This window comes from Lepidochelys kempii, chromosome 25, assembly GCF_965140265.1.
Source record: "Lepidochelys kempii isolate rLepKem1 chromosome 25, rLepKem1.hap2, whole genome shotgun sequence".
NCBI classification, from domain to species: Eukaryota; Metazoa; Chordata; order Testudines; family Cheloniidae; genus Lepidochelys; species Lepidochelys kempii.
In genome coordinates this window covers 12,480,574-12,505,718 of record NC_133280.1, presented here as the reverse complement: position 1 = coordinate 12,505,718, position 25,145 = coordinate 12,480,574, and the positions used below count along the sequence as shown (strand labels likewise).

The 25,145-nt window shown below is 45.1% G+C and overlaps 1 protein-coding gene across 13 annotated transcripts in view; it reads left to right on the top strand.

Moving 5' to 3' along the window:
* SBNO2 (strawberry notch homolog 2) overlaps positions 1-25,145 on the top strand; it is a 109,201-nt gene that overhangs the window by 46,856 nt on the left and 37,200 nt on the right. Inside the window, exon 1 of one of the 13 annotated variants that reach the window (XM_073324663.1) lies at positions 15,382-15,668. The exons of 11 other annotated variants lie outside the window; for them this stretch is intronic. In XM_073324663.1, the coding sequence (XP_073180764.1) occupies positions 15,624-15,668 (45 nt within the window). In that variant the 5' untranslated portion in view covers positions 15,382-15,623. Of the gene's footprint in view, positions 1-15,381; positions 15,669-23,588; positions 23,671-25,145 lie in introns of those variants that run through there. One more of the 13 variants, XM_073324661.1, reaches the window with a different exon arrangement.

Genomic DNA, 25,145 nt, shown 5'->3' with positions numbered 1-25,145 from the left:
GGCACAAGCAAACAATATGCATTTCAATTCAGCCAAATGTAAAGCTATCCACCAGCGCTCCGCCCCCTTCCCCCAAACCCCCACTCCTGTCCTGCCTCTTCCCTCCCAGAGCCTCCTGCATGCCATGAAACAGCTGATTGCGGCAGGTGGTAGGTGCTGGGAGGGAGGTGGAGGAGCTGATCGGCAGGGGCGGCTTGGTGGAAGGGAGGGAGCTGGCTGCCACTAAGTGCTAAGCACCCACTAATATTTTTCTGTGGGTGCTCCAGGGCTGGAGCACCCGTGGAGTCGGCACCTATGAAGCTATCCATCTAGGAACAAAGAACGTAGGCCATACTTACAAGGTGGGAGATTCTATCCTGGGAAGCAGCAACTCCAAAAAAAGATTTGGGGGCTGTGGTGGATAATAATCTGACCATGAGCTCCCAGTGTGAGGCTGTGGCTAAAAAGGCTAATATGATCCTTTGGTGTATAAAGAGGGGAATATAAAGTAGCAGTAGGGAGGTCATTATCTTTGTATTGCCCACTGGTGTGACCACTGCTGCCACACTGTGTCCAGGTCTGGTGTTGATAATAACTGAAAAAGAATGTTGAAAAATTGGAGCGTGTTCAGAAGATTACCACAGGAATTAGTAAAGGATTGGAGAACAGGCCTTTATTGTGAAAGACTTGGAGCTCAATCTATTTAGCTTAACAAAGAGAAGGTTAAGGGGTGACTCTCACTATCTATAAATATCTACATGGGGAGCAGAAATTTCATAAGAGAGCTCTTCAGTCTCGCAGGCAAAGGTCTAACAAGATCCAATGGCTAGAAGCTGAAGCTAGACAAATTCAGACTGGAAATAAGGTGCAAACTTGTAACCATGAAAGTAGTTAACCATTGGAACAACTTACCAAAGGCTGTGATGAATTCTCCATTACTGGAAATACTTAAATCATGATTGGATGTTTTTCTAAAAGATCTGATCTGGTTCAAACAGAAATTAATTCAGGGAAGTTCTATGGCCTGTGCTCTGCAGGAGGTCAAATGATCACAATGATCCCTTTTTACCTGAAAATCTGTGAATCACAAGACCATATTTCCTTGCTGCCTGGGGACATGCTTTCCAGTATGCAACCTCTTCTGTCCTCATTAAAGCCACCTCCGTTTCAGGAGAAGTGGACACAAGGACTAGCTTTTTTACTTCAAAACACTCTTTCACGGTCTCTTTTAGTTTCATCGTTCACCCCTCCAGTCAAACGTGACCACTGGATGTTGCCACTCATGCTGCTGCCTCATTTCCGAAAAGCCATGAACTTGTGTTTACCATTCAGATTAATGGTTGCTGAACCCAGGTCGTCTTGTGTATGTCAGGGAAATTGGCCAGGCTCTCGCTGACTCTGTTTGCTAATATTTTCACTTTTACTGTGGTGGAATAATTTAAATCTTGAATCTTGCATGTGGTGGAAACTTCATTTTTAAGAAAGAAGTTCATGGGAGGTATGGAAGCTGTTAACTGACAGTTGACAGAGCCTCACTGCTGGAACACATTCTACCACGCAGTAATGTCCAATGCAGGAAGAAGGCTGCGTTTGGTTTGAATTATGTTGGTTAGAAAAGCTGAACTTGATATAGGCAGGTGCGGGGTGGGGGGGTGGGGGGGTGCTGGGTAATAATAATCTGTGTTTGCATTGAGGTTAGAATTTTCAGAACTTAGACTTGTTTAAATGTGCCCTGAAATGAAAAGTCGTTGAGCCAACTTGACCAAACAAACGGTAAATGGTCTAGTTCATGCAGAAGAGCAGCTATGCTATGCTTGTCCTGTGTGTGCTCAGATGGACACCCAGACTAGGATTTCTTCCCCATGCTGCTGATTGATATGGCTTGTGTGACTCAGTGATTTCACTGAGGTCTTTATCATTCATTCTGCTGTACCCATGAAAAGACGTGTCTCTCACCACCTTCTATGTCTTTTGCTGACTCTTCAAAGTGTCATTCCATGGATCATCAGGAAGGGTTAGACGGACCATAGCTCAAGAACCACTGCCCTGAAAACTTCGCCCTGATCAGGTCCTGAACTCCCTGGGGGAAGACCCTTGTGACCATGCAGAACTCTTTTGAAATTGCTGGGGATCTAGGTCCACCTGCACAGAGCTTGGTATAAGAATCAGGGCTTTGGTTTGTCCAGCATTTCCTCCTCTTTGCAGTTTACGTCCTTTCCTTGTCCCCTTGAAGGAAACCTAGAGCATGTCTTGACTTGCCATTTAAAGCAGAAAAAGTCCCTTTTCTGTGCAAAAACCTCTCAGAACCAATACTGGGTAAGATGGCAGGACTTGTAATGCTGGCAAGCCTGTACTGGCATGCATTATACAGTAGAACCTCAGAACTATAAACACCTCGGGGTAACCCGACACAGGCTCACCAGCGGCACCTCCTGCTGGTCATCTTGAGGAATTAGCGTTCCAGCCTCTGGAGCGCCCTCTTCAGGCCGGTGTCTTGACTTGCTGGCTCCCGTGTCCCTCCCAGGACACCGGTGCCTCTTTCACTGGATGCTGCCCCCTGGCAGTACCCCACAGTTCTGGGTCTCCCCCTCCCAGGGGAACTCCCCCACCCACTATCCCTACCTCATCTCAGTTGTAGGCTCCTGCCAGTCACCAGCTAGCCCCCACGCCCTGGGGCAGACTGCAGTATGAGCCACTCATCACAGGCAAGGCTGGGTTTGGACCTGCTGCCTTTGCCTACCCATGGCTGCCCCTGCAATCCCTGTGCCTAATAGGCCTTCCCAGGCCTGCAGCCTGGGGCTTTCCTAGGCCAGAGCTCCCCGGCTCCCTTGGCCTTTCCCCAGCCCTGCTCCAACCTAGGTCCTCTATTCAGGTCTCTACAGCCAGGTCCCTCCCTCTCAGAGGGAGAGTGCTCTCTGGGCCTCTGGCTCACAGCCTTTATAGAGCCAGCTGGGCCCTGATTGGGGTGTGGCCCCCAGCTGAGGCTGCTTCCCCAATCAGCCCTGCTGCCTTTCTTCTGCAACAGCCCTCTCTCAGGGCTGTTTTAAACCCCTATGGGCCAGAGTGGGTGTCCACTCTGCTACATTTGGGAATGGAGATTGTTTATAATTCTGAAATGTTTATAACTCTGAACAAAACATTATGGTTGTTCTTTCAAAAGTTTACAACTGAACATTGACTTAATATAGCTTTAAAACTTTACTGTGCAGAAGAAAAACTGCGGCTTTTAACCATCTTAATTTAAACGAAACCAGCACAGAAACAATTTCCTTACCTTGTCAAATCTTGTTATAAAAATTTCCCCTTTATTTTTTTGTAGTTTACATTTAACACAGTACTGTACTGTGTTTTTGTTTGTTTTTTCCTGTCTCTCCTTCTGCCTGATTGCATACTTCCAATTCCAAATGAGATGTGTGGTTGACCGGTCAGCTCATAACTCTGGTGTTCATAATTCTGAGGTTCTACTGTACTGAAATATTGTGCTTGCGTCAGTAGTTCTACTGCATAGACATATTTATTATAATAGTGCTGTCCTGTGTCCCTGTTGCAATGGCAGCTCATTACCATTATAAAGTGTTTATTTTGGGAGGTTGTAACTTGTGCATGGATTTATAACACTTGTACCAAAACATTTAATTAAGAATAAAATATATTATACAGCACTACATGTGTGCCCAAAACTGGTCTGCTCTTCTCCTTGGCCTATACTTAGCTTTCTTTAAAAACAAACCCAAAAATCATTTGGCTAAAAGTTGGCATACACAGCATCCTATGTGAAGCAGATTTTCATTGAACTAAACTTCAGATTTGGATTCCTTTGTCTACAGTATATGCATAGACACCCCTTTATGCCCTAGGAAGAGAGAAGGGAGTTGAAAGTGAATTGGGGAAATGCAGCCCATGGTGGAGTCGCTGAATATGTGTTGGGTGTAGCTTGTGGTAAGATTGGTTCTTTAGGACAGTGGTCTCCAAAGTGGGGTGCGCCAGAGGATCCCAGGGGGTGCGTGGCAGGAGGAGCGCCGCCGGACAGCACTCCACCATTTTTTTTTTCCTTCGGTGGCTGCTCTGGACGCCTGCAGCAGGTCTTCCCCTCTCCTTTCTTCGGCGGCACACCTGCGGTAAGTCTTTCCCTCTCCTTTCTTCAGCGGCACCGTGGGGGTGCACGATCCAAAAACTTTGGAGACCACTGCTTTAGGATATGTCCTATCACCCAGGAGAGGGCAAAACTCCCTATCATGGCAGGAAAATAATTGTTAAACAATAATGCAATTCAACTGTAGCCCACATCTGTAATGTGGGGATATGATCTCTGAAGAACTTGAGTCAGAGTGAAAGTGAATCAAGATATTTATAACAGGTTAATCTTTGATAGCTTCTGGGTGCGTATAAGAGACATTTCAGTTGGTTAATATTCCTGAGATAATAGGAGATAAATAAGAGAGAGACACTTTCATGGGCAAAATGGCATGCAAAATAAAAAGACCTTGGAGAATCACTGGTTTAAAGCACAACTCTAAATGTGGTTTTAAACACACACACAGCTGTATTCCCCCATTCACTGAGTCTCATGCAACACCTTCACAAAAATCAAAGGCTTTGGCATATTTGTGTTTAATGCTATCATCAGTCTTTGGGGAGACAACAGCCATAAAGCCACTGAAACAAGGCACCATCCAGACAAGTCCATTCAAGATTAGGATTCCCAGGGCTCAGAACTCAAAGGTTAGGCAACGCTCTAGATAAATCGTACAGTTATAAATTGCACATGGTGGAGATGTCACATGGAAGGTTTGCAGTTTCTCTTGGAGATGGGAGCCCTCACAGTGCACACCTGCTTCAAGAGATAAGTGCTTGTGCCCTAAGATTTAAAATTTACTCCTGAGGGCATTCTGCTCCAAAAAAAATTCTGCACACAACATTTTAAAATTCTGCAAATTTTATTTGTCAAATAAATGTGGAGCCTCTGGCATGGCTTTGGGGAGCATAGGCCACTGGCTGTACAGAGATGAGAGATCACTGTTCAGCTCCCCACCCCAGAATATGGGCTCAGCGGTGAGGCTGCACCCAACCCTGACACAGTGCAAGAACTGGGCCTACCCCCAAAACACCCCAGGGCCTTGCCCATCTGGGCCAGGCGCACCAAGTGTGGGCAGGCAGGCTCAGCAAGGCAGGATCCAAGTGTGGAGGGGCTTAGAGTGGAGGGTTGAGAGGGTGGTGTTGAGAGGGTTCTGTGTGGGGCAATCTGGATGCGGGTAGCTCAGTGGACGGATCTGGTTGTGGGATGGATCTGGATGCCCAGGGGCTTGTTGGGGGGGTTCTGGGTGCAATGATAATGGGACTCTGCAGGTCCAGGTGAAGGTGGTTGGGGCTCAGCGGACGGGAGGTCTGGATGTGGGGGGGATAGAGCTTTGCAGGTGGGTCTCAGTGTGTGGGGCTCAGTGGGGAGTCCAGATACTGGGGGAGTGGGGCTCAGTGGGGTGGGGATCCAGGTGCAGCTTGTTGGGGCTCCGTAGCTTGGGGATCTGGGTGCAGATGGCTCATCAGGGTGGTGCAGGGGGTGTTGGGCTCGGTGGCAGGGAGTGGTGGTTCTGAGTGTGGGGGGTGAGGCTTGGTGGGAGGGTCTGGGTATGAGGGGGTCTGGATGCATGGGGGATGGGGGAACAGCTCCCTGTACAAGAAGGAAAAATTGAAAAGAGTCCAGTGGAGGGCAACAAAAATGATTAGGGGGGCTGGAGCACATAATTTATGAGGAGAGGCTGAGGGAACTGGAATTATTTAGTCTGTAGAAAAGAAGAATGGGGAGGGGGGGATTTGATAGCTGCTTTCAACTACCTGAAAGGGGGTTCCAAAGAGGATTGATCTAGACTGTTCTCAGTGGTAGCAGACAACAGAACGAGGAGTAAAGGTCTCAAGTTGCAGTGGGGTAGGTTTAGGTTGGATATTAGGAAAAACTTTTTCACTAGAAGGGTGGTGAAGCACTGGAACGGGTTCCCTAGGGAGGTGGTGGAATCTCCTTCCTTTGAGGTTTTTAAGGTCAGGCTTGACAAAGCCCTGGCTGGGATGATTTAAGTGGGGATTGGTCCTGCTTTGAGCAGGGATCCCTTCCAACCCTGATATTCTATGATTCTATGATCCCTGCAGCTGAGGAGTGATGGGTGCAGGAAGCTGGTGGGTGGGGGGGATGACTTTGCAGAGCTTCCTGCAGCTGCGGGAGAAATCTGGGTGTGGGTCTGACCTAGCCCTGGATGCTGTGCAGGGGAAGAGGAAGTGCTATCCTCCCCAGCCCAACCAAGACTAGCAGCTGAGCCTGGCGCAGGGTAGGAGCCACCAGCTGGGTCTTCCCCAGTCCCGCCTCCTGCCCCACAGTGATTTATCTCTCTTCTGGCTGCCTTGGGCCCCCAAAACATACTGCTAGGAAGGGTGGCATGATCACTTTTGTAGCTTTCCCAGAAAGTCATTTTTCTGTGGGGAAGCAAAGAAATATGTGGGGGGACATAAATTCTGCGCATGCACAGTGGTGCAGAATTCCCGCAAGAGTAAATAATTTAACTAGAATTACCATCCGAGATATGGACTCAGAAGCTCTTTGGAAAGTTGTTTCCACAAGACATTTGTCTGTACAATGTATAGTGCTGCTGACTGGAGGGTGTGACAGTTGCTGCTGGGACCAAAATGCAGTTTTTCCTGTAATCACTGCAATAAATAAGTACTAAGAACATGACAATTCTGTGCTATTTTGCCTGCTCTTAATGCGTCTCACTGTGGTGTTCACAACAGCCTCTGTTACAACCTACAGCTCATCCCAGAGCAGTTCTTCATTAATGTTAATTTTGAAGGAGACCAGTGCCTCCCACCTCTTGCTCCCTATGAAAATGCACCAGCGAAGCCTGCAATGGAAGGAACAGGACTGCTGCTTGGATGGTAGATTGGACATGAGACACCAGAATTAGAGACCACAGATCCTTAAATTCCACTGATCAGAAGAGGCTGGAGCAGGGCTGAGCACCATCCTAGAACTTATTCACAGGAAACTTGTAAATTCTGAAAGAGAAAGTCAAGATCTCCCAAAACACAATGAATTATGTAGTCAATCCCCTCCTCCCCAGTAAATTGTGGATGAGTGTGCTTGATCTAGGGATGGACTGCCTGTGAAATCCAACACCCACAACTAATTTGGTGTGGGGTGGGGAGAGGGGGAAGAACCAAACCCAAAAAGTACAAGTACAAAGCCATATCCTTAACCTGTACTTAACCTGTAAAATCAGCCTAAACCAAACAAATGGGTCATTTTCCCCTTCTCGCCTCCTACTGAAAATGCTGTTTTAAGACAGTGACAAGTCTCTCACATCTCCTCTCTTTCCCCCCTTGTCCTGTTTTCTTCCCCTTGGTTTGGGGAGGGGAACAGTCGATAGGGACTATAAACTGTGCACCCATGTGTTCAGTTTAGTTTCAAGATGCTGAAAAGTTCCTGATTTCTAATATCACAAAGTGTTTGAAGTTAGATCTGCTGTTGTTTATACAGCTGCATAGGTGAGCAAGATGGATCACTGAGAAAAGTCTAGGAAAAGCTCTTTCTGCAGGAGGTGGGATTAATGCTGGATACTTAGAGCTGGCTGTTAATTCATAGCAATAATGCTGCTTTGTCCACCACAAGTTGATTCAGGATCTAAATGTCATTAGGAAGATATCAAAATGTTAGCTAGTATGAAACTGAACTGGAGGATGGATATCAGTATTCTTTGTGAAGTATAGCATAAATCCATGATCATATTTGTGTATAGATAGATGATGCATATTAATATTTGCTGTGAAATGCTACATAACTGCTATTACTGAATTGTGCTGTCGCTGGAGAAAAGAGGACAATCAGCAGTTGATTGGCTGGGTTATGGGAGAAGGAGTTGGGGAAAGAATGAGCTAATGTTTTATGAAGAGTCATTTGTAATAAAGTTGTAAAGATGCAATTACAGCTTTTGCCTGATCTGATTTTTATGCAGTTTGTGGTGTGTGTGGGACTCTTGACCACATGTTAATCATAAACAGGCCCTTTCTCTTCCACTTTCCACCCCTTGCAGTTTCCTGTTGAAGTCTCCATTTTGGTACAAAAGAAAAAGGTTAACCACTATCTCAAAAATATTAATTGAAGTGCATCTTTGCGTGTACCAAAGCCGGGGTGATTTCAAAGAAATCAATGTAAGAGTTATTAAATTATATGAAAGACTTGCCTCTGGATGGAATAAAGAGCTTCCTGGAATAAGAAACCACCTGGAATTTCCTATTGGTGTCCTGTAGTTATAGGCCCATGGGATACAGACATTAAAATAAATTTGAAGACACTTAACTGTGTGTGCTGCTTACAAAGCACTTTGCTAACACATTGCTTTACCTGCCAGTGGCTGTACTGCTGCATTTAGACTGGTTTTTGCATGGTCTAATCACAGTTAGAAACCACTTTCATTGCAGATAGCTCATATTTACTTAGGCCCCAGCTTGGTGATAAGAACAACTTCAATTGTTGTAACACCTCATCTTACCTGGTCACAGTGAATAAGAAGGAATTGTGTCCTTGTTTCCACAGAACAGCCAGGTCTCCTGCTTGTGCATCTACACCTGTCATGCTGCCTAATCTCATTTCTATCAGTGCATTCTGGGAAAATCTGGGCAACTATTCCTTGGTGCGTCAGCAGTGTTATAGAGTGCCCAGACGATACCTGGAACTATAGACTCTGGGATGCTCTACCAGACAGAAGGCTGTACCAAAGCAGGATCATTACCCAAGCATTGTTAAGGGCTCTCAATCTCAGAGCTAAATAAACCTGGCACCCTGGAAACAAGAAGACAGCTATATGCCAGTGGAGGCCGCTAGAAAGGGTAACACAAGGTTTGGCTGCCATGGCTACTAATTACGTAGTATGTGATGAGCCATATTTGGAGCCAGCCATGTCAGTATTTGGTTATGAGTATGGATAAACACTACAGGATGACACTGAGGGCCCTCTCAGAGTTTCAGTGCAAACGGTACCTGTGTTCCTCTTCTGTGGTCCACCAAGGGCACCCATGGTCGGCTCTCAGCTGTCGCGTCTCTTGGCTGGAGGCCCTGCTCAGAAGGGAGTGAAACATGGGGTTTAATGTTGCACAACTCCCTGCCATTCACTGTGATATCCCCAGGAAGCCAGACTGCCCAACAGGCCAGCGCCTGAGCCTAGCTTTCTGTCTGAAGGCTATGACCAGTATATACATTACCACATGGACCTTCTAAGCAAGCACATTTATTCTCAAGGGAAACATGAGAGAGAAGACATTAAATCCATGAAAGAATCTACATGCATGCTAAAAAGTTTACCAGAGATCACCTTCAGCTCCAGGCTAGGGCTCTGGTAGGTTTTAGTCCTTCAAAACCTACAACTGTGTTTTGATTCATTTGTCTTAGATCCAGCACCAGAATCCAAAGGCTGGGCAGATCAGACATTTGTTCATATAGCTTGGGCCTTTGATTCTGGCATTCTGTAACAGGTAATCAGCAGACAAAGACCTCAGGGCATAGCTTCAAAGGGCTGTGATTTTGCATAACTGGGGTTGGGTAATTTGCATTTACCTCTCTAGGGATTTCCCCAGGAAATCCACTTAACACTTATTGGACTTTGGGGATATATTTGCCTGGCCCATTTTTAATATAGTCTTTTGAACTCCCAGATCTAACATCTGTCACCTCTCCCCTCTCTCCCCAGAGAGGTGACATACAATCCCAGCCCACGATAATACATTAGCTTAATACAATAAGGTATTTCAAGGATATTTCAGGAAATTTCTCTGTTTGTCATAGGCTCAGTTCAGCTAAGCATGTAAGCAGGTGCTTAAGTCCATCCTTGTTCAGTGCTTTGCTGAATCCGGCGAAAGAGATTCAGGACATTAAGAGCCTAATCCTGCATCTGTTGAAATCAACAGGAGTTTTGCCTTTGACTTCAGTGGAAGTGGATCAGGCCCAGTAAGAGTTTTGGAGATGTGGTTTTACCTAAAAAGTAACTAATTGTCCTCCTTCAGCCAGCTGCAGCTGGGCATGTGCCCAGAAAGGGGCTACCGGTACTCAGACAAAAAGAATTTTGGATCAAACTTCAGCTAATTGTGTGGATGCTCATGGCTGAGCCTCCTTCATTACAGACTGTTACTATTGTTTTGGTTTTTTAAATCTATTTAGTTAAGCTGTGGTTTAAGCACAGCATCTCACAGAAGGCGAGGCAGAGACTCCACAAATAGAAGGGAATAGAAAATCAAAATCCTTTCATGGAGTCCTCACAGAAATTCTCAGTAAACTCATTTTTTAAGTTTCTCTCTCCCGCCCTTTGATACAGCTCACAAAATCGGGGAAACCTGGTGTGAAACAGTGCTTTTAAGATGCCAGTAATATAATTTAATAGGGAGATTGGGAAATATTTTTAAATAGCTGCTTTAATTCGAAGCAGAATTGGCCTGAGTCAGTCTGTTCATCTGAGTCTCCCTGCCTCCAGTTATGTTTTCTTGACCACAGCTACAAATTTGTAGCATGCCAAACAAACTTCTTTCCTGTTCCATTGGGTTAGATGGGATATTCTGAGTTGTAGATGCCTATCCAGGGGAGAAGTCTCTCAGATAGCCTTAAATTCTCCAAATTGAGCCCAAACCACATGTACACTGCTAGTCCCCACTCACAGTGGTCACATCAGTAAAACACTCAGAAGTAGCAGTATTTCAGTCCCTTTTCTTCAGCCTGGGTTAACTGTTCCCCAGATCAAAAGAAGCCATGCCTCAGAACAGGACTGGCTGTTATGCCAAGTTTTCATTTTCATTGTGAACTGTTTCCCAATTTCTCTGTTGTTATTTTTAATATATATATTTTAAAAGTAAGACGTGTGTTTGGGTCTTGCAGAAATCTTTGCCCAACTCCTTGTCACAGTTTTGGGGTAACTCCAAATGTATTTCTCCTCCATGGTCCCTTGAGGGCACGCATTTAAAGGTTCCCGGCTCCCACCTCTCTTGGGCAAAGACCCGTGTCTTACTCCCCTCTGCTGTACGGCTCCCTGGATTACATTGCAATATCCCCAGCAAACCCAGAGCCTGCACTTTGCTTTCCCTCTGAAGGCTATGACCAGGGTATTGCCCACAGTTATAAGTTACCACACAGCTCTTTCTGAGCAAGCACATTCTTTCTTAAGGTAAAAGCATGACAGAGGAACATATAGACACCATAAAAGTTCCTACACGCATGCTAAAAGCTTGCCAGAGGTCATCCATCAGTCTTATGGCTAAATCGTCCCAATCCTTCCACAAGGGTTGGGGGCTTGCCCTTGGACAGAAGGTCCTGTCTGTTTGCTGAATCAGAAAGAAGGCCCTGAGTCATTTTAAAATGGGGCTATTTATTCAAAAGTCCTTTCTTTGCCTGTTGGTTTCTGGAGAACAGAGTTTGAACTAGTATATGTAAACTTCCCCCAGAGGTGGTACCTCTCTGGGGGGTTACAACCTGGTTTGATTTGCCTTATTCGCCACCCGCTGTTTTTAGTTCCTGGAGGAGCGCTGGTAGCCCTCCCTTCTGGAGTAGAACAGAGTCATACATAAACCATTCATTTGAAACAATGGACTTCAAAGATACTTAAATTTAATTCTGCAAGGTCTCCCAAGGATATGCAGGAAATGGCCATATCTGTCACAGACCTCTCTTCATCTCCCCCTCCTTTAGCTTTCAGAATTAGACCAGAGGATTGCGCATGTATTTTTACTATTCAAGGCAGCAGTGACTTTTTGACACTGAAGACTGCCAAAAATTAAAGCAATTCCTTGCTCCAATCTTTGGTAAAGTCAGTGATAGTGAAACAGGAAAAGCTAGGGCTGGTATGTACAGTACATGCTATCCCATCATTCATACCAGTGGAAAAACAACATTGTGAAGAAAAACAGAGCTGCTTGAACTTTCAGCCCTCTTTTCCCCCTTAACTAGTATTTGATCATTTTTCAAGGCCAATAAGGACCTGCTTTCTTCCATTCACTGATCACTTAATATATGATGCTGCCTCTGTTGTGGGGATTATGGGCCAGATTTGCAAAGGTATTTAGGCATCTAAGGATGTAGTTAGGCACCTAGTGGGAGTTGAAGGCACAATGGGAGTGAAGGCAGCTAACTTATTTAGGCGATTTTGAAAATCCCACTAGGTGCTTATCTGCATCTTTAGGCACCTAAATACTTTTGAAAATCTGGCCCTCTCTCTTGTCTGTGCAGGAGACAGACTAGCTACCTCATCTTCCCATCTACAGTTTCTCTGCTTTTATTTGATTTTTGTCATATTAAAACTTGTTTTCTAAAAATCCAGCGGATCACAGCAAACGGCAGCAAATTCTGTACAACCACTAGTGTTCTGGGCTGTAGCCCATTGGTTAACAGACTGATGAGGGTAATGTTAATGTTGGAATGGAAATAGATCAAATAAACGAAAGTGTTGTAATGACTGAGGGACAATATTTCATTGAGCTGAAAGTGTGTGCAGTTAACATGGTTTTACATTCTGTTTTTCATTGAATGTTAGAGGGTGAAGTGAATATTGGTAGCAACAATAGGATACCACATTTCCTCAGAACAGTTCATCAGCATGTACCTTCATTAGTCAGTGATGTGCAAGTGGATGAGGAGTTGCATATCTTCACCTTTAGGATAGGTAAAAGGCACAGGTTGTTATTCCCCAAGGGGTTATTTTATCCCTGGGGGATTATATTATTAAAATATTATTCAGTGAAATTAGCAATCCTGATAAACTATTTAAAAATATTTTTCACAAGTCTCACTTCATCTTGATGCTAAACTTTTGTGGCTTTCATTTTGCCTCATTTGTCCACTGAGAGGGAAAAAACAGGAAATAACCCCCCTGATTTTCAAGAGTTGTGTTAAGCAGCGAGACCTTGGTGGTCTGTAGTTTTACTTTATTAGACAGGAGGTAGTGGTTTAATCTAGTGCACATAGCAATTCAGTTACCGGCAGCAAGTCTCTCAGTAATTAAGACTTTCTTTTAAATTTATTTGATCTGTCTCTATTCCAGCATATAGTCACTAAAGCACCTGTTTCGAGCTCTTGGGTCTCTACTAGGTGATTAAAAATATAGTTGAATGACACAAGCAGCAAGGGTATACTAACTGCCTTTCTCTACCCAAAACCAGCTGCATACAAAAATCAAATTCTTCAGCTTCCCCTCAACCCACGGAACCTGTCTTTCCCTCAACCTACTCTATTCCTATCCAGATCCCACTCTTTTTGTTTGTGGAAGAGTGAAATCCATGCAAATTCATCCTCCTCTATGCTGAGAAACCTTACAGAGGATTTGAGATGGCATCTTTCTGCTTAAGCAACCCCTCCTCTTCTTTTCCTTGTCATCCACTCTTCTGGCTGAGACTACAGCCAGAGATCTGGTGCCACAGAGCACCAAAGGAAAGACATTTTCTTTTCCTACTTAGTTAATGTGGGAAAGTATTCCAGGACAGGCATCAAATCTCTATTCTAGATGCAATTCTAATGCACCTGCCACCATGACACTAAAGCACCATATAGGTGTCACAATTATATACCCAAACAACAGACCTAGTTCTCCTTCCTATTTTAAGGTGCCTTCTCAAGTGGAGGTCCTATAAGTGATTTTCCAGGCTTGGAATGTTGCGCATCTCTGTTATTAGGATACTCCTGAAGAAATGTATCTTGACCTGAAACTTGGGTTTCACAAGATTATGGCTCACTGGGATCTCCAGTAGCAGGATGTTCTGTAGCGGAGGATCCTTGACAGAAAAGAATCTGTTCCATACAGCATGTGTCCTCCCAATTCTCAAAATCATTAGCGGGTAGAAGAGACCAGTCTATCGTACGCATCTCAGGTCTCAGACACACTTCCCCTCTTCCACAGGTCCCCTGGATAGTTTGCTTCTTCTGCCAATCTCTTGACCAAGGAGCCCCTCATTCCAAACACAGATGCTCACTCTTTGGCTGTTTGCTTTCATGAGAAGTGCCATTTCAGTAAGTTGGGCTTTTCCAGAAGTTTCTTACATGTGGCTAAAAGCCCATTTATTCCTGATGTTTACCGCTGAGCTAGGAAACTTTTGTCAGGTGTTTCTCTTCCACCTTTGCCAAACAGTCTCCAAACCTCCAAATCCAGCACAGGAAAACCATAAGTGTGATTTCAGTCTGATGCAGTTTTGAAAAGTGTCCTCCTTGGATGGAAAGGCTGGTGAAGGGAAGGATGAAGGGATTTCCATCCAGAATACCAATAATTGGCTTCAGTGCTCATCAGGCTGAGAAACATGCTATATAAAAGCTTGTTTAGCCAGGTAACTAAAACTCCCTTACTGGCACAGCTGGTTAAGAGTATTTATTAGAGAGCTGCATATCTAATGCACGCACTGTCACTGCTGGATCTGTGCCTCTGGCTTTTGACCCTCATGGAATTCAGTTCCCACACAGTGAACCAGAACAATAAAGCGGATGTGGGCAAGGTGAAGTTAATCAGGAGCAGATCTCAATTTGAAGGAAATGAAGTGGTTCACTCCCACTTTGCAAGGCGCTAGAAGGAGCTGTAATAGTGTCCCTTGCTCCAGAATTTGATCTGTGTTAGTGCTGTTATTAATCTCTCTGGGGAGAAGTGCACAGATGCATCCCATTCTGTTCCCCAAAACCAAACAGATACGTTCAAACTACAGGTTCCTCGTACCACAAAACTTTGCAAGTAACATTTTACTTCTCCTTTTGGCATCTACCTTTTCTTTAGGGCAGTCTCTTGTTAAAGTTGTTGTAGTGAAATCCTGTTTAGATGCCTCCTTCTAGTCCCCTTCTCTACTTTCTCCATCCCGCAGCAAAAACAGGTTATCCCTAGTAGTAATATCTTTACTTAACCAGCAAAGATACAGAAAGCTCAAAATGAAGTATTTGGAAAGGGAAGGGGGTGTGTGTAAAATCATAACCATTCAGAGCACACCATTAACTAAGGGCCTTATTTTTGTTGAGGAACAGTTGGGCGAGGAAGGAAGGGAATACAGCTGGCAGGTTCATCTGAACCCCTAAATCTCTGAGGAAAGGGAAAACAAATAAAAAGATGGCAAATGTTTTTCTTTTGTCCAAGCTAGCATTTTTTCTCAGACTCGGGTTGAAGGGGGGTGGAAATGAGCTATGTGCTGGCTTATTGAACAGATAAGTACTTGACATAGACTTTGCTTCTGTCCCAAGTCAAACTGAACACATTGAGGAGCTCAGCTTTGTTTACAGTGTATCTGTGGTTGAATTACACCACATACAGTAATTCTCATCGCACTGCCAGTAATTTCACTGACTTACCAAGCAGGCATCATTTCCTGAAAGTCAGCTCCCATACTTAGAGGAAGTAAGAGCACTCTGCTTCATGACTAAACACTGTATGCAAATTTCTACAGGCTTAGGACAGCCGCACTGTATGGACTGGCTTTTTTTCCACCATTTTCACTCCTTCCTTTGGCGTGTAACATTTCTTTAAACCTTCATGAGATCTTTCTCTGGCTGCTGCCGCTGCTGCTGTCATGAATGAGGATCTTTCTCCGTTATGTACTGAAAAAGCACGGCTCATTGTTTTGCCTGAGTTCTCTTCTTGTAACGAGTTGAATGCAGTTTTAAAATGTCCCAAATGCAATTTTGGCTAAAGGTCTCATCTCTCTACAAGGTAACATTTACCTCTTTTCACTTGATAGTTTGCGTTCTGTTCGTAGGATAGGTATCTTTTAGCTGCTATTGTGGATGTGTGCCTGTTTATACATAGATAGAATTTCAGAGCCACAATTCTTGATGTAAGTGGATAAGGAAAGGGTTACTATTTTTAAGCTGCACTCTGTATTATGTGAAAATATTCAAAACACACGCATCACTCCTAACCAGTCAGAATTCTGAAACTCTGAGGAGGGGAAGGAGTGTGGAAGATAAATCTGTGTTTTTTTAACTCTAAAGGCATTCAAGAGTTTTATTCCGAATTCAGAGAATTTATACAGAAGGGCAGAGAAGCACTTGCCAATCAAACCAGGACTGTGAGTTTATAGCATTATGGTTGGAAGGACTTTGATTTTCATGGCTAGAAAACTTCCTCTTAACTGCACAGGCAAGTTGCAGCTCAGTAAATTAGAAGGAGAAATGAAAAAGTAATCTGAAACCCAGTTTGCTTACTTTGTTCTTTAGAAACGGAATGGTAGCTGACTGGCTTTTCAGCTTTTGTGTTGTGCTGTTTTTTTATTATTATTATTATTTTAAAAGACCAAATGGAACAGGTGTTGTCCTGCCTTAGTGTAGAGGAACTGACTACGGTTGTGCGAAAGAAGTATGTTTCCTCTGTCTATGGGGAGGGATTACCAATAAATAAACCATTCATACCAATGGGTTTATGGTCATAAAATATTTTTAGGTGCACACACTTTCTATAGTTAGATTTCACCTGTTCTTCCGTTTATTTTAATAAACATTTGCTTTGACCGAAGTAGAAACCGGAGCTCTAGTGGCGAGGAGAAAGAGGTGTAACTATATTTCTTTTACACTTGTTCCCTCTGATCACTTTCTCAAGAGTGAATCAATTCTTGCTTTCGATAACTTATCCATTTTAGGAAAGTGTCAGAAGCTAGCTAGAATGCAGTACATCATTAATACCTTCCACAGCCGAACTGGGAATCTGAAATAATCAGAAGGCAGTCAGGTAACTAGCCTGTTGCTAAATCATCTTTTCACAGCTCGTTTTGAACTGAGGTGCTCAAAGCACTTCGTGAACATTAATAAAACAGTGAATTGTACCTATTTGAGCTTTGCTGTAAATGTACAACACGTTGGAGAGATGATATCGCCAGCATCTGCATAGCTATATTTCCCCATTGACTTACTGTTCACCCATTGTAAAACTCTATTAAATGTTTAACCTCTATAAAGGGGTTGCCCTTTAACTGACCATTTTATAATGCACTCCTATAAACTCCCATTTCTTTTGTAACTTGCAGAACTGTTAGTTCTGAACTTTATTTTCACCAGAAAAGACTTAAATGCTTTTGTTTCCATTTCCGTCGTCCTGTCATTGCGATAGGAAAAACTGGGAAAAATCTGTGCCAGGAGGCAGTGGATTCAGAAATTAAATTCTGAAACAGACATTCTCTGTGCTTGCCCAGAATGAGCTGATGAGTTTGTAATGCCACAATGTAGAGATCAGGGACATGTAGTCCTGCCTCTCTCCCTTACAACCTCCTGCCGAAAGGCCTACTCATAACGGGCTCATCCAGAATTTGCAGTTCAGACTGTGGAAGTGGATTAAACTAAACCAGAAAAGGACAGTCTTATTCCTGAATAAATTCCTGTCCACACGGGGAGTTATTCTGGAATAGCTGTGGTGCTTTTAAGTTCGCAGCCTATCTTATTCCAGCACAATTTGCCTGGATTAGATAAGCCCTAAGAATTCCATCCGCTTCAGTTTCTCTTTCTGTAAAGTGGAAAATAACTATCTCTAAGTTTCTATCTACTCTGATGGGAGGTGCTAACTACTACTAGTCAGTCTGGAGCAGAACAAAACAAGCACCTGGAGGATTAAATGGGTTGATCGCTCCAGAACACCTTGTCCAGGTGGCCACTGTAGGGTGTTAAGCCACTTCACCAACAAAAGGATTTACAGTGCTCAGGTGCTACCCATTTCCAGAGGGGCAAAAGGCAGCACAGCAAACAACATTCTTTCCAAATCAGGGATCTTGTCACAGGAGCTTGGAACCTACTCCTCTTTTGAGTCCTTGCTGCACCTCTATTGCTCTGACTTCCCTACCCTCCACTGTTAACTTAACCATCTGTGTCCTGGTCCCCTCCCGCCCCACCGCTCAGTCTTGTTTCCTGTTTTTCCCAGCTGCTTATCCAGGATTTGACACCTTTCTACTAAAGACCTCCCTGTAGCCAGCATAGATTAAACTCCCTCTCATTACCAGGTGATAATGCCCTTTTATGGGGGGTGCTAGATGTATCCCATTTAGAACAGTCACATTGCAGAAGGGGACACTTCATGGTGTTTAAACTCTGACCCTCCTTCTCTGCTTTTCACAAGCTGTTGGCTGAGGGCAAGTCTGTACTGGCCCTTTTGATGTTAAAATGTTTATAGCTCGGGTGTGAAAAAACCGCACAGCCCGGAACCACAAAAGTTTTAACGACGATAAGCACCGGTGTGGACAGTGCTTCAGTGGCGGGAGCCGCGCTCCTGGTGACAAAACTGCCGCCTTTCATTGGAGGTGCTTTTATTTTGTCACCGGGAGAGCTCCCTCCTGGCGATAGAGAGGCCACACAATGCACCTTAGAACGGTACGGCTGCAGCGGCACAGCCGTGCCGTTGTAAGGTGCACTGTGTGGACATAGCCTTAATTAACTAGTGTCCTTTCCTTTGCTTTCTGTCCCTGGAAACTAAAATAGTTCCTGGAGCTTCCTATGAGACAGTGGAATGACCTGCCAAGGCTGGTTGTGGAATTGCTGATACTGAAGGTACACAAATTAAGTGTATGGGTCCGTTTGCATTTAAACAAACTGGCGTTTTCCATCTGCCTGAATTACATTGTGAGCCTCCTGGGGCAGAAATCTAGCATAAGTCAAGAGGTCATTTTCAACACTAATATGTCTGACATTGGAGTTAATTTCCTATTCCCTGTCCCAGCCCAAAGTGACAAGCAAAGAGTTGGATAGGTTAGTCGCGAGAGGCTGGGCAAAGGGTGTTCGCATCGAGAAGACCTAATGAGCTCACTCATGTCTGGGTGTTTGCCCTACTGCAGGGTGAGCGTTCAGCAGATCGCATGGTGAGTGCCCACCTGTCACTCTGCTCCCTCAGGGCTAATGGAGAATGGCTACTCTATCTGCCTTCATAGCTGCCACCCTCCTGTGTCCTCGCTGCCACTTCCTCCTTCCTCCACTTCTGCCACATGTGTTTGCAAATATTTGCTCCTGAGCTGATCCCCTTCCAGAGGAAAAACAAATTAATAAAACTCACCTAGCTGGGATGGCTCCTTGGCCCTGGCTGTCGCTGGCACGTGACCGTGGTGTTTGCTGTCGTGTCCCGCTTGCTCAGGCAAGTTCCCAGTGTGATTACTTTGAGTAGGGCTTTTGCTTTGAAGATTGAGGACGTTTCCTAGAGTTCCTTGGCATTTCTCAGTTTTCGTGATATAAAATAAAGTCCTCTGCTATCACTGCTCGCTTATACCCTCACTAAGTGACTAAGACAGTCGTATTCAGGATGGTTATTCACTAGCCAATAAGAGCTGGCTCCCAGGGACACTTTTACTCTTGTAAATTGTACTTTACTATGTATTTCTTTCCTTCTTGTGATTCATTTTGATCATCTAATATACTAAGCCTCATCATATGGCATTTAAAACAAGACTGTTAGACTAGCCCTTGGAGAGTATTCTTTAGGGACCGAGAACAGTCCTGCACTTGGTGGAACAAGGGAAGGGACCAGACTCCATTGCTAACTTCTCTGATAAGTCATTTTTGGCCAGTAGGTTGCTACAGGGCAGGAGCTGCACTTCAGAGTCTGAGCAAGAAACAAGAAGTGCTGTGTTCCTGTTTAGTATGGGCCTGATCCAAAGCCCATTGCCGGGTATGAGTGTACCTCTGAAGTCTTTACCCTGTGCTTAGCACTATCTCAGACAAAAATAAAAATAGTCCCTGCCCTCAAGAGCTACAGTGTGAGAGGATCAGGGAAGAGAGACAGTTCTGAGAAGCCTAGAAGAAGAGGAGTTTAGCTTGGCTCTTGGGGGAGTTGTAGAAGACTTGAGTTTTCCTGGAGCCCTGGAATGCAGGCAGTAGTGGCTTGGGAGCTGGCACGGAGGGCGGGGGGGGGGGGGGCGTTGATGCAGTATGGGGGGTGCTGCACGAGACCTGTAAATTACACTGATATTTTTGTTACCTATATTAAACTAATGCTTATGCTCAAAGCACTGCATGGATATTAACTAATTCTCAGACCACCTCTGGGAGATGGGAGGCAGGAGATACGTAGCAGTATCCGTATTTTACAGATGCGGAAGTGGAGACAAAGTTGAAGTGACTTATCCAAGGCTAAACAATGAGTAAGCAGCACAGCCAAGACCTACTGACTCCTAGCCCCGTGCTCATGCCTTGAGACCACGCTGTAGTTGTTCTCACTCTGTAGATTGGGAACCGGCAGTGGTCCTCAGATTGAAAAGTGTTGAATTAAGTACTGAGGTGGATCCATCTGTGAGAGGGGCTATGAAGGGGTCTCCACAGTAAAAATATTGGAGAACCACTGTGTAAACTAAATAGTTCTTACATCCAGTGCCCTACGGCGTGTGTCCTTTTTGCCCTTTCTCATTCGAGGTGAGGTCTCCGCCATGCCCACTCTCCCTCTGAGAACACAAATACAGATGCTTATCATTTAGCTCTGCGGCTTTCAGCAAATCCCTGTCCTTTTCCCAGATTCCAAACCAGGGTTGCAATGTTGATCGTGTTCTCACATTGTGTAATGTGAACCTGAACTCTTTATTGCACCTCCTTGCCTCGACTGAGGGCTCATCTACACAACAAATTAATGCGAGGCAAGCCAGGGTATGAATCTGCAGCGCACCAGCTTGCTGCGCAGTAATGTCCTGTGTGGACACTGCTACACTTCAGTGAAAATCCTGGAGCACAGCTTAGCAAACTGCACTTTGAAGCAATAGGGAACTTTCACTGTGCTGCAGTAAAAGGAAAAGGAGGACTTGTGGCACCTTAGAGACTCACCAATTTATTTGAGCATAAGCTTTCGTGAGCTACAGCTCACTTCATGGGATGCATACTGTGGAAAATAGCTTCTGCTCAAATAAATTGGTGAGTCTCTAAGGTGCCACAAGTCCTCCTTTTCTTTCTGCAGATACAGACTAACCCGGCTGCTCCTCTGAAACCTGTGCTGTAGTAGTGTCCACACAGGATGTCACTGCGAGGCAGGCTGCTGTGCTACAGATACACACTCTGGCCTAAAGAAAAGGAGGACTTGTGGCACCTTAGAGACTAACAGATTCACACAGTGGCATGCCGCTCAGTAACTTGCAAACAACCCCTGCGCTATGAAAGATGAGCAGAAGCAGGTGTCTGCTTTTCTCCCTGACAGTCAAATACCAAGTGATTCTCCTGAAATGACCAGTCCTGGGTTGGGCTCCTCTGTATTCGCATTCAGGATCTTTTAAAGAATTACTGAGAAATAGGGTGAGAAAACCTGGATTTGTGCTGGAAATGGCCCACCTGTTGATCACTTTAGATAAGCTATTACCAGCAGGACAGTGGGGTGGGAGGAGGTATTGTTTCATGATTTCTGTGTGTATATAAAGTCTGCTGCAGTTTCCACGGTAAACATCTGATGAAGTGAGCTGTAGCTCACGAAAGCTCATGCTCAAATAAATTGGTTAGTCTCTAAGGTGCCACAAGTCCTCCTTTTCTTTTTGCGAATACAGACTAACACGGCTGTTCCTCTGATACTGAAACTAGCACAGCCTTGTCTCAGGACTGGACATTTTAGCCGTGGCTGTTCTACGTCACGTGGACAGAACAATGACAGACCCCACCGCTATAGCTATGGATTTCTGGACTGAAGTTCTAGGAGAAAAATCTCTCCCCTCACTTACTTGTATTACCGTAGCTCCCAGATGTGCTAAGTGCTCTGTAGACATACAGGGAAGCACAACTACTGCCTCTTTAGCTGGTGTTCTGTGAGTAACTTCTGCAGAATCACTGAGCCACCTGAAACGGGTGCAGTTTTCCTGTGAGAGCTACTGCTGAGAGGTTCTGTCCAGCCCTCACTCTTTCATTCATTGAATAGGCCCTGATGTGTTAAATACTTGGAACTGATTGTATCGAGAAGAATTCTCTCTCACTTGTTTTTGTACCTCTGAGTGAACAGAACAATTGTTGCACTGGGGGGTTTTGGTTCCATAAATTAAATTCTACATGGCCCATATCTTTGCTCTTTCCAGGGTTGCAGATCTAGTACAGGAGGCTAGATTTTGAGGGTGGTCCCAGGCAGCAGGGACCATTACACTCCAGTAGGATTTGTTCTTGGAAGTGAGAGTTGGGAAAGAGGAAAAGCAGTGAGGTGACTTGACACATTTCAGCAGCATGGAAAGTTGAGTTGCTCAGCTGGTGGCATTGCAGGGGATTGGAATTAGGTGGGATAGTTGAAGGTGACACAGATCTTGAGAGCTGGGAGATTAATTTAAAAATATCTTAATTGTATGAATAACTCTAGCTTCAGTACGACATTGACTGTCCTGCAATTCTTTAGTTAAGCCCTATATTAGATTACAGGAAGGGGGGCGTTTTGCTGTTGTCGGGGAGACTGGGAGTCGTCTTTGAACCTGGCCTTGTGCTCCTTTAGCTTTGTGTGCGTGGACTGGGGTGACAGCGCCTTGTATTGTTCAGCTAGCTCCAATTCTATTAGGAGCAGAGCTGGCAGGCCCAGAGCACTTCTGTATGTCAGGCACAGCTGGAGGCCAATTCTTGTGGTATGGAGTCTCTCTGAATGGACACGTTGACACTGCGTCTGGTCAAGGAGGAGGATATCAATGGTGGTGCTTACCCAGATACTTTCCCTGTCATTACCCTGTAGCGTGACTCTTGTTTCTGGAGACTGTTTAATTCCAACATGACAAACCCAAATGTTGAATTCAGTTTTTGAAAACTCCTGGTGCTGGGTGACCCAAAACACAGCCACAGGACTGTTAAGAGCTAGAACCCTAAATGGGCGCCTGAGCTTCCCTCGTTGGGGGGGAAGACTGGTAAGAGCGATGCATTCACACAAGCATTGATCTCTCACAGGGAGGATGGGAGTACCTGTCTAAAAGTGCCGTGTAAGCGCTACTCCCATGTCCGTTAGTCAGCCTGTACCCCGTCAATGCTTCAGTAATCCCCAGTGTACTCACCGTTCCCACAGCCTCTCTTACTTCGTGTACTGGGCTCCACATGTCAGCTGCTGGCTACCACACCTACAGCTCCAGTGTAGCTACAGGGAGCCATATCAGACATTAGCTGGGACGGGAATGAAAGGACAAGTCCTGCTGGTTTTAAATACTGCAAAATAGCAATCAGGAGGGAGTCTTCCCTAGCTTTTGGCCAGAAACCCTCAGGAACAACCCAAGGGAATTCAGCAAAGAGTCCTGTGGCACCTTATAGACAGACGTATTGGAGCCTAAGCTTTCGTGGGTGAATACCCACTTCGTCGGATGCATGTAGTGGAAATTTCCAGAGGCAGGTATAAATATGCAAGCAAGGATCAGGCTAGGGATAACGAGGTTAGTTCAATCAGGGAGGATGAGGCCCTCTTCTAGCAGTTGAGGTGTGAACACCAAGGGAGGAGAAACTGCTTTTGTCCTTGGCGAGCCATTCACAGTCTTTGTTTAATCCTGAGCTGATGGTGTCAAATTTGCAAATGAACTGAAGTTCAGCAGTTTCTCTTTGAAGTCTGGTCCTGAAGTTTTTTTTGCTGCAGGATGGCTACCTTTAAATCTGCTCTTGTGTGTCCAGGGAGGTTGAAGTGTTCTCCTACAGGTTTTTGTATATTGCCTTTCCTAATATCTGATTTGTGTCCATTTATCCTTTTACATAGGGACTGTCCAGTTTGGCTGATGTACATAGCAGAGGGGCATTGCTGGCACATGATGGCGTATATTATATTGGTGGACGTGCAGGTGAATGAACCAATGATGGTGTGGCTAATCTGGTTAGGTCCTGTGATGTGTCTCTGGTGTAGATATGTGGGCAGAGTTGGCATCCAGGTTTGTTGCATGGATTGGTTCCTGAGTTAGAGTTACTATGGTGTGGTGTGTAGTTGCTGGTGAGAATATGCTTCAGGTTGGCGGGTTGTCTGTGGACGAGGACTGGCCTGCCTCCCAAGGCCTGCGAAAGTGAGGAATCGTTGTCCAGGATGGTTTGTAGATCACTGATGATGCGTTGGAGAGGTTTTAGCCGAGGACTGTATGTGATGGCCAGTGGAGTTCTGTTGGTTTCTTTCTTGGGCTTGTCTTGCAGCAGGAGGCTTCTGGGTACACGTCTGACTCTGTTGATCTGTTTCCTTATTTCCTCGTGTGAGTATCGTGGTTTTGAGAATGCTTGATGAAGATCTTGTAGGTGTTGGTCTCTGTCTGAGGGGTTGGAGCAAATGGGGTTGTACCTCCGTGCTTGGCTGTAGACAATGGATCGTGTGGTGTGTCCGGGATGGAAGCTGGAGGCATGAAGGTAGACATAGCGGTCGGTGGGTTTTCGGTATAGGGTGGTGTTAACGTGACCGTCACTTATTTGCACCATGGTGTCCAGGAAGTGGACCTCCCATGTAGATTGGTCCAGGCTGAGGTTGATGGTGGGGTGGAAGCTATTAAAATCGTGGTGGAGTTCCTCCAGGGTTTCCTTCTCATGGGTCCAGATGATGAAGATGTCATCAATGTAGCGTAGGTAGAGAAGGGGCGTGAGTGGACGAGAGCTGAGGAAGCGTTGTTTCAGGTCAGCCATAAAAATGTTGGCATATTGTGGGGCCATGCGGGTGCCCATAGCGGTGCCACGGGTCTGGAGGTGTCTATGGTCACCAAATTTGAAATAATTGTGCGTGAGGATAAAGTCACGGAGCTTAGCAACCAGTCGTGCTGTGGCATCATCAGGGATACAGTTCCAGACAGCTTTCTCAGTCAGGGCGAGGATTTTAAAATCCTTTGGCTGTCTTCCTATTCTGCAGCTAGATCAGTAGAAAACAGGCCTTTAACTGGAAATGAAGTGCAAAGACAGCTCGTATCAGAGGCCTGTTGGCAGCCATACTGGGATGCCACCACAGACATTTGGTTATCTGTCCTAGCAGCAACAAAGGGCCTAAATTGTCTTCATGTCTACAAATTTCACCCCCTCACAAGAAATAGCAAGCTGTTTATATTGGCAGACTCCTCATGGTAGAGACGGAAGGACCTATTGGTCCATCCTGCAATACCTGCAGCACACTAATACTTCTCCACCTGAGCACTGGACGGCATAGCACGGCACTTTAAGATAAACTGCTGTAAGGTAAACAGAAGGCTGACCTTTCCCTCCGTGTTTTACAGAGAGATTTAATGGCGAGAGTGAATGAAGTCAATGGGTAGAATCAGGCAGTGTGCTAGGCGGGGATAGCGTTCTACGCAAG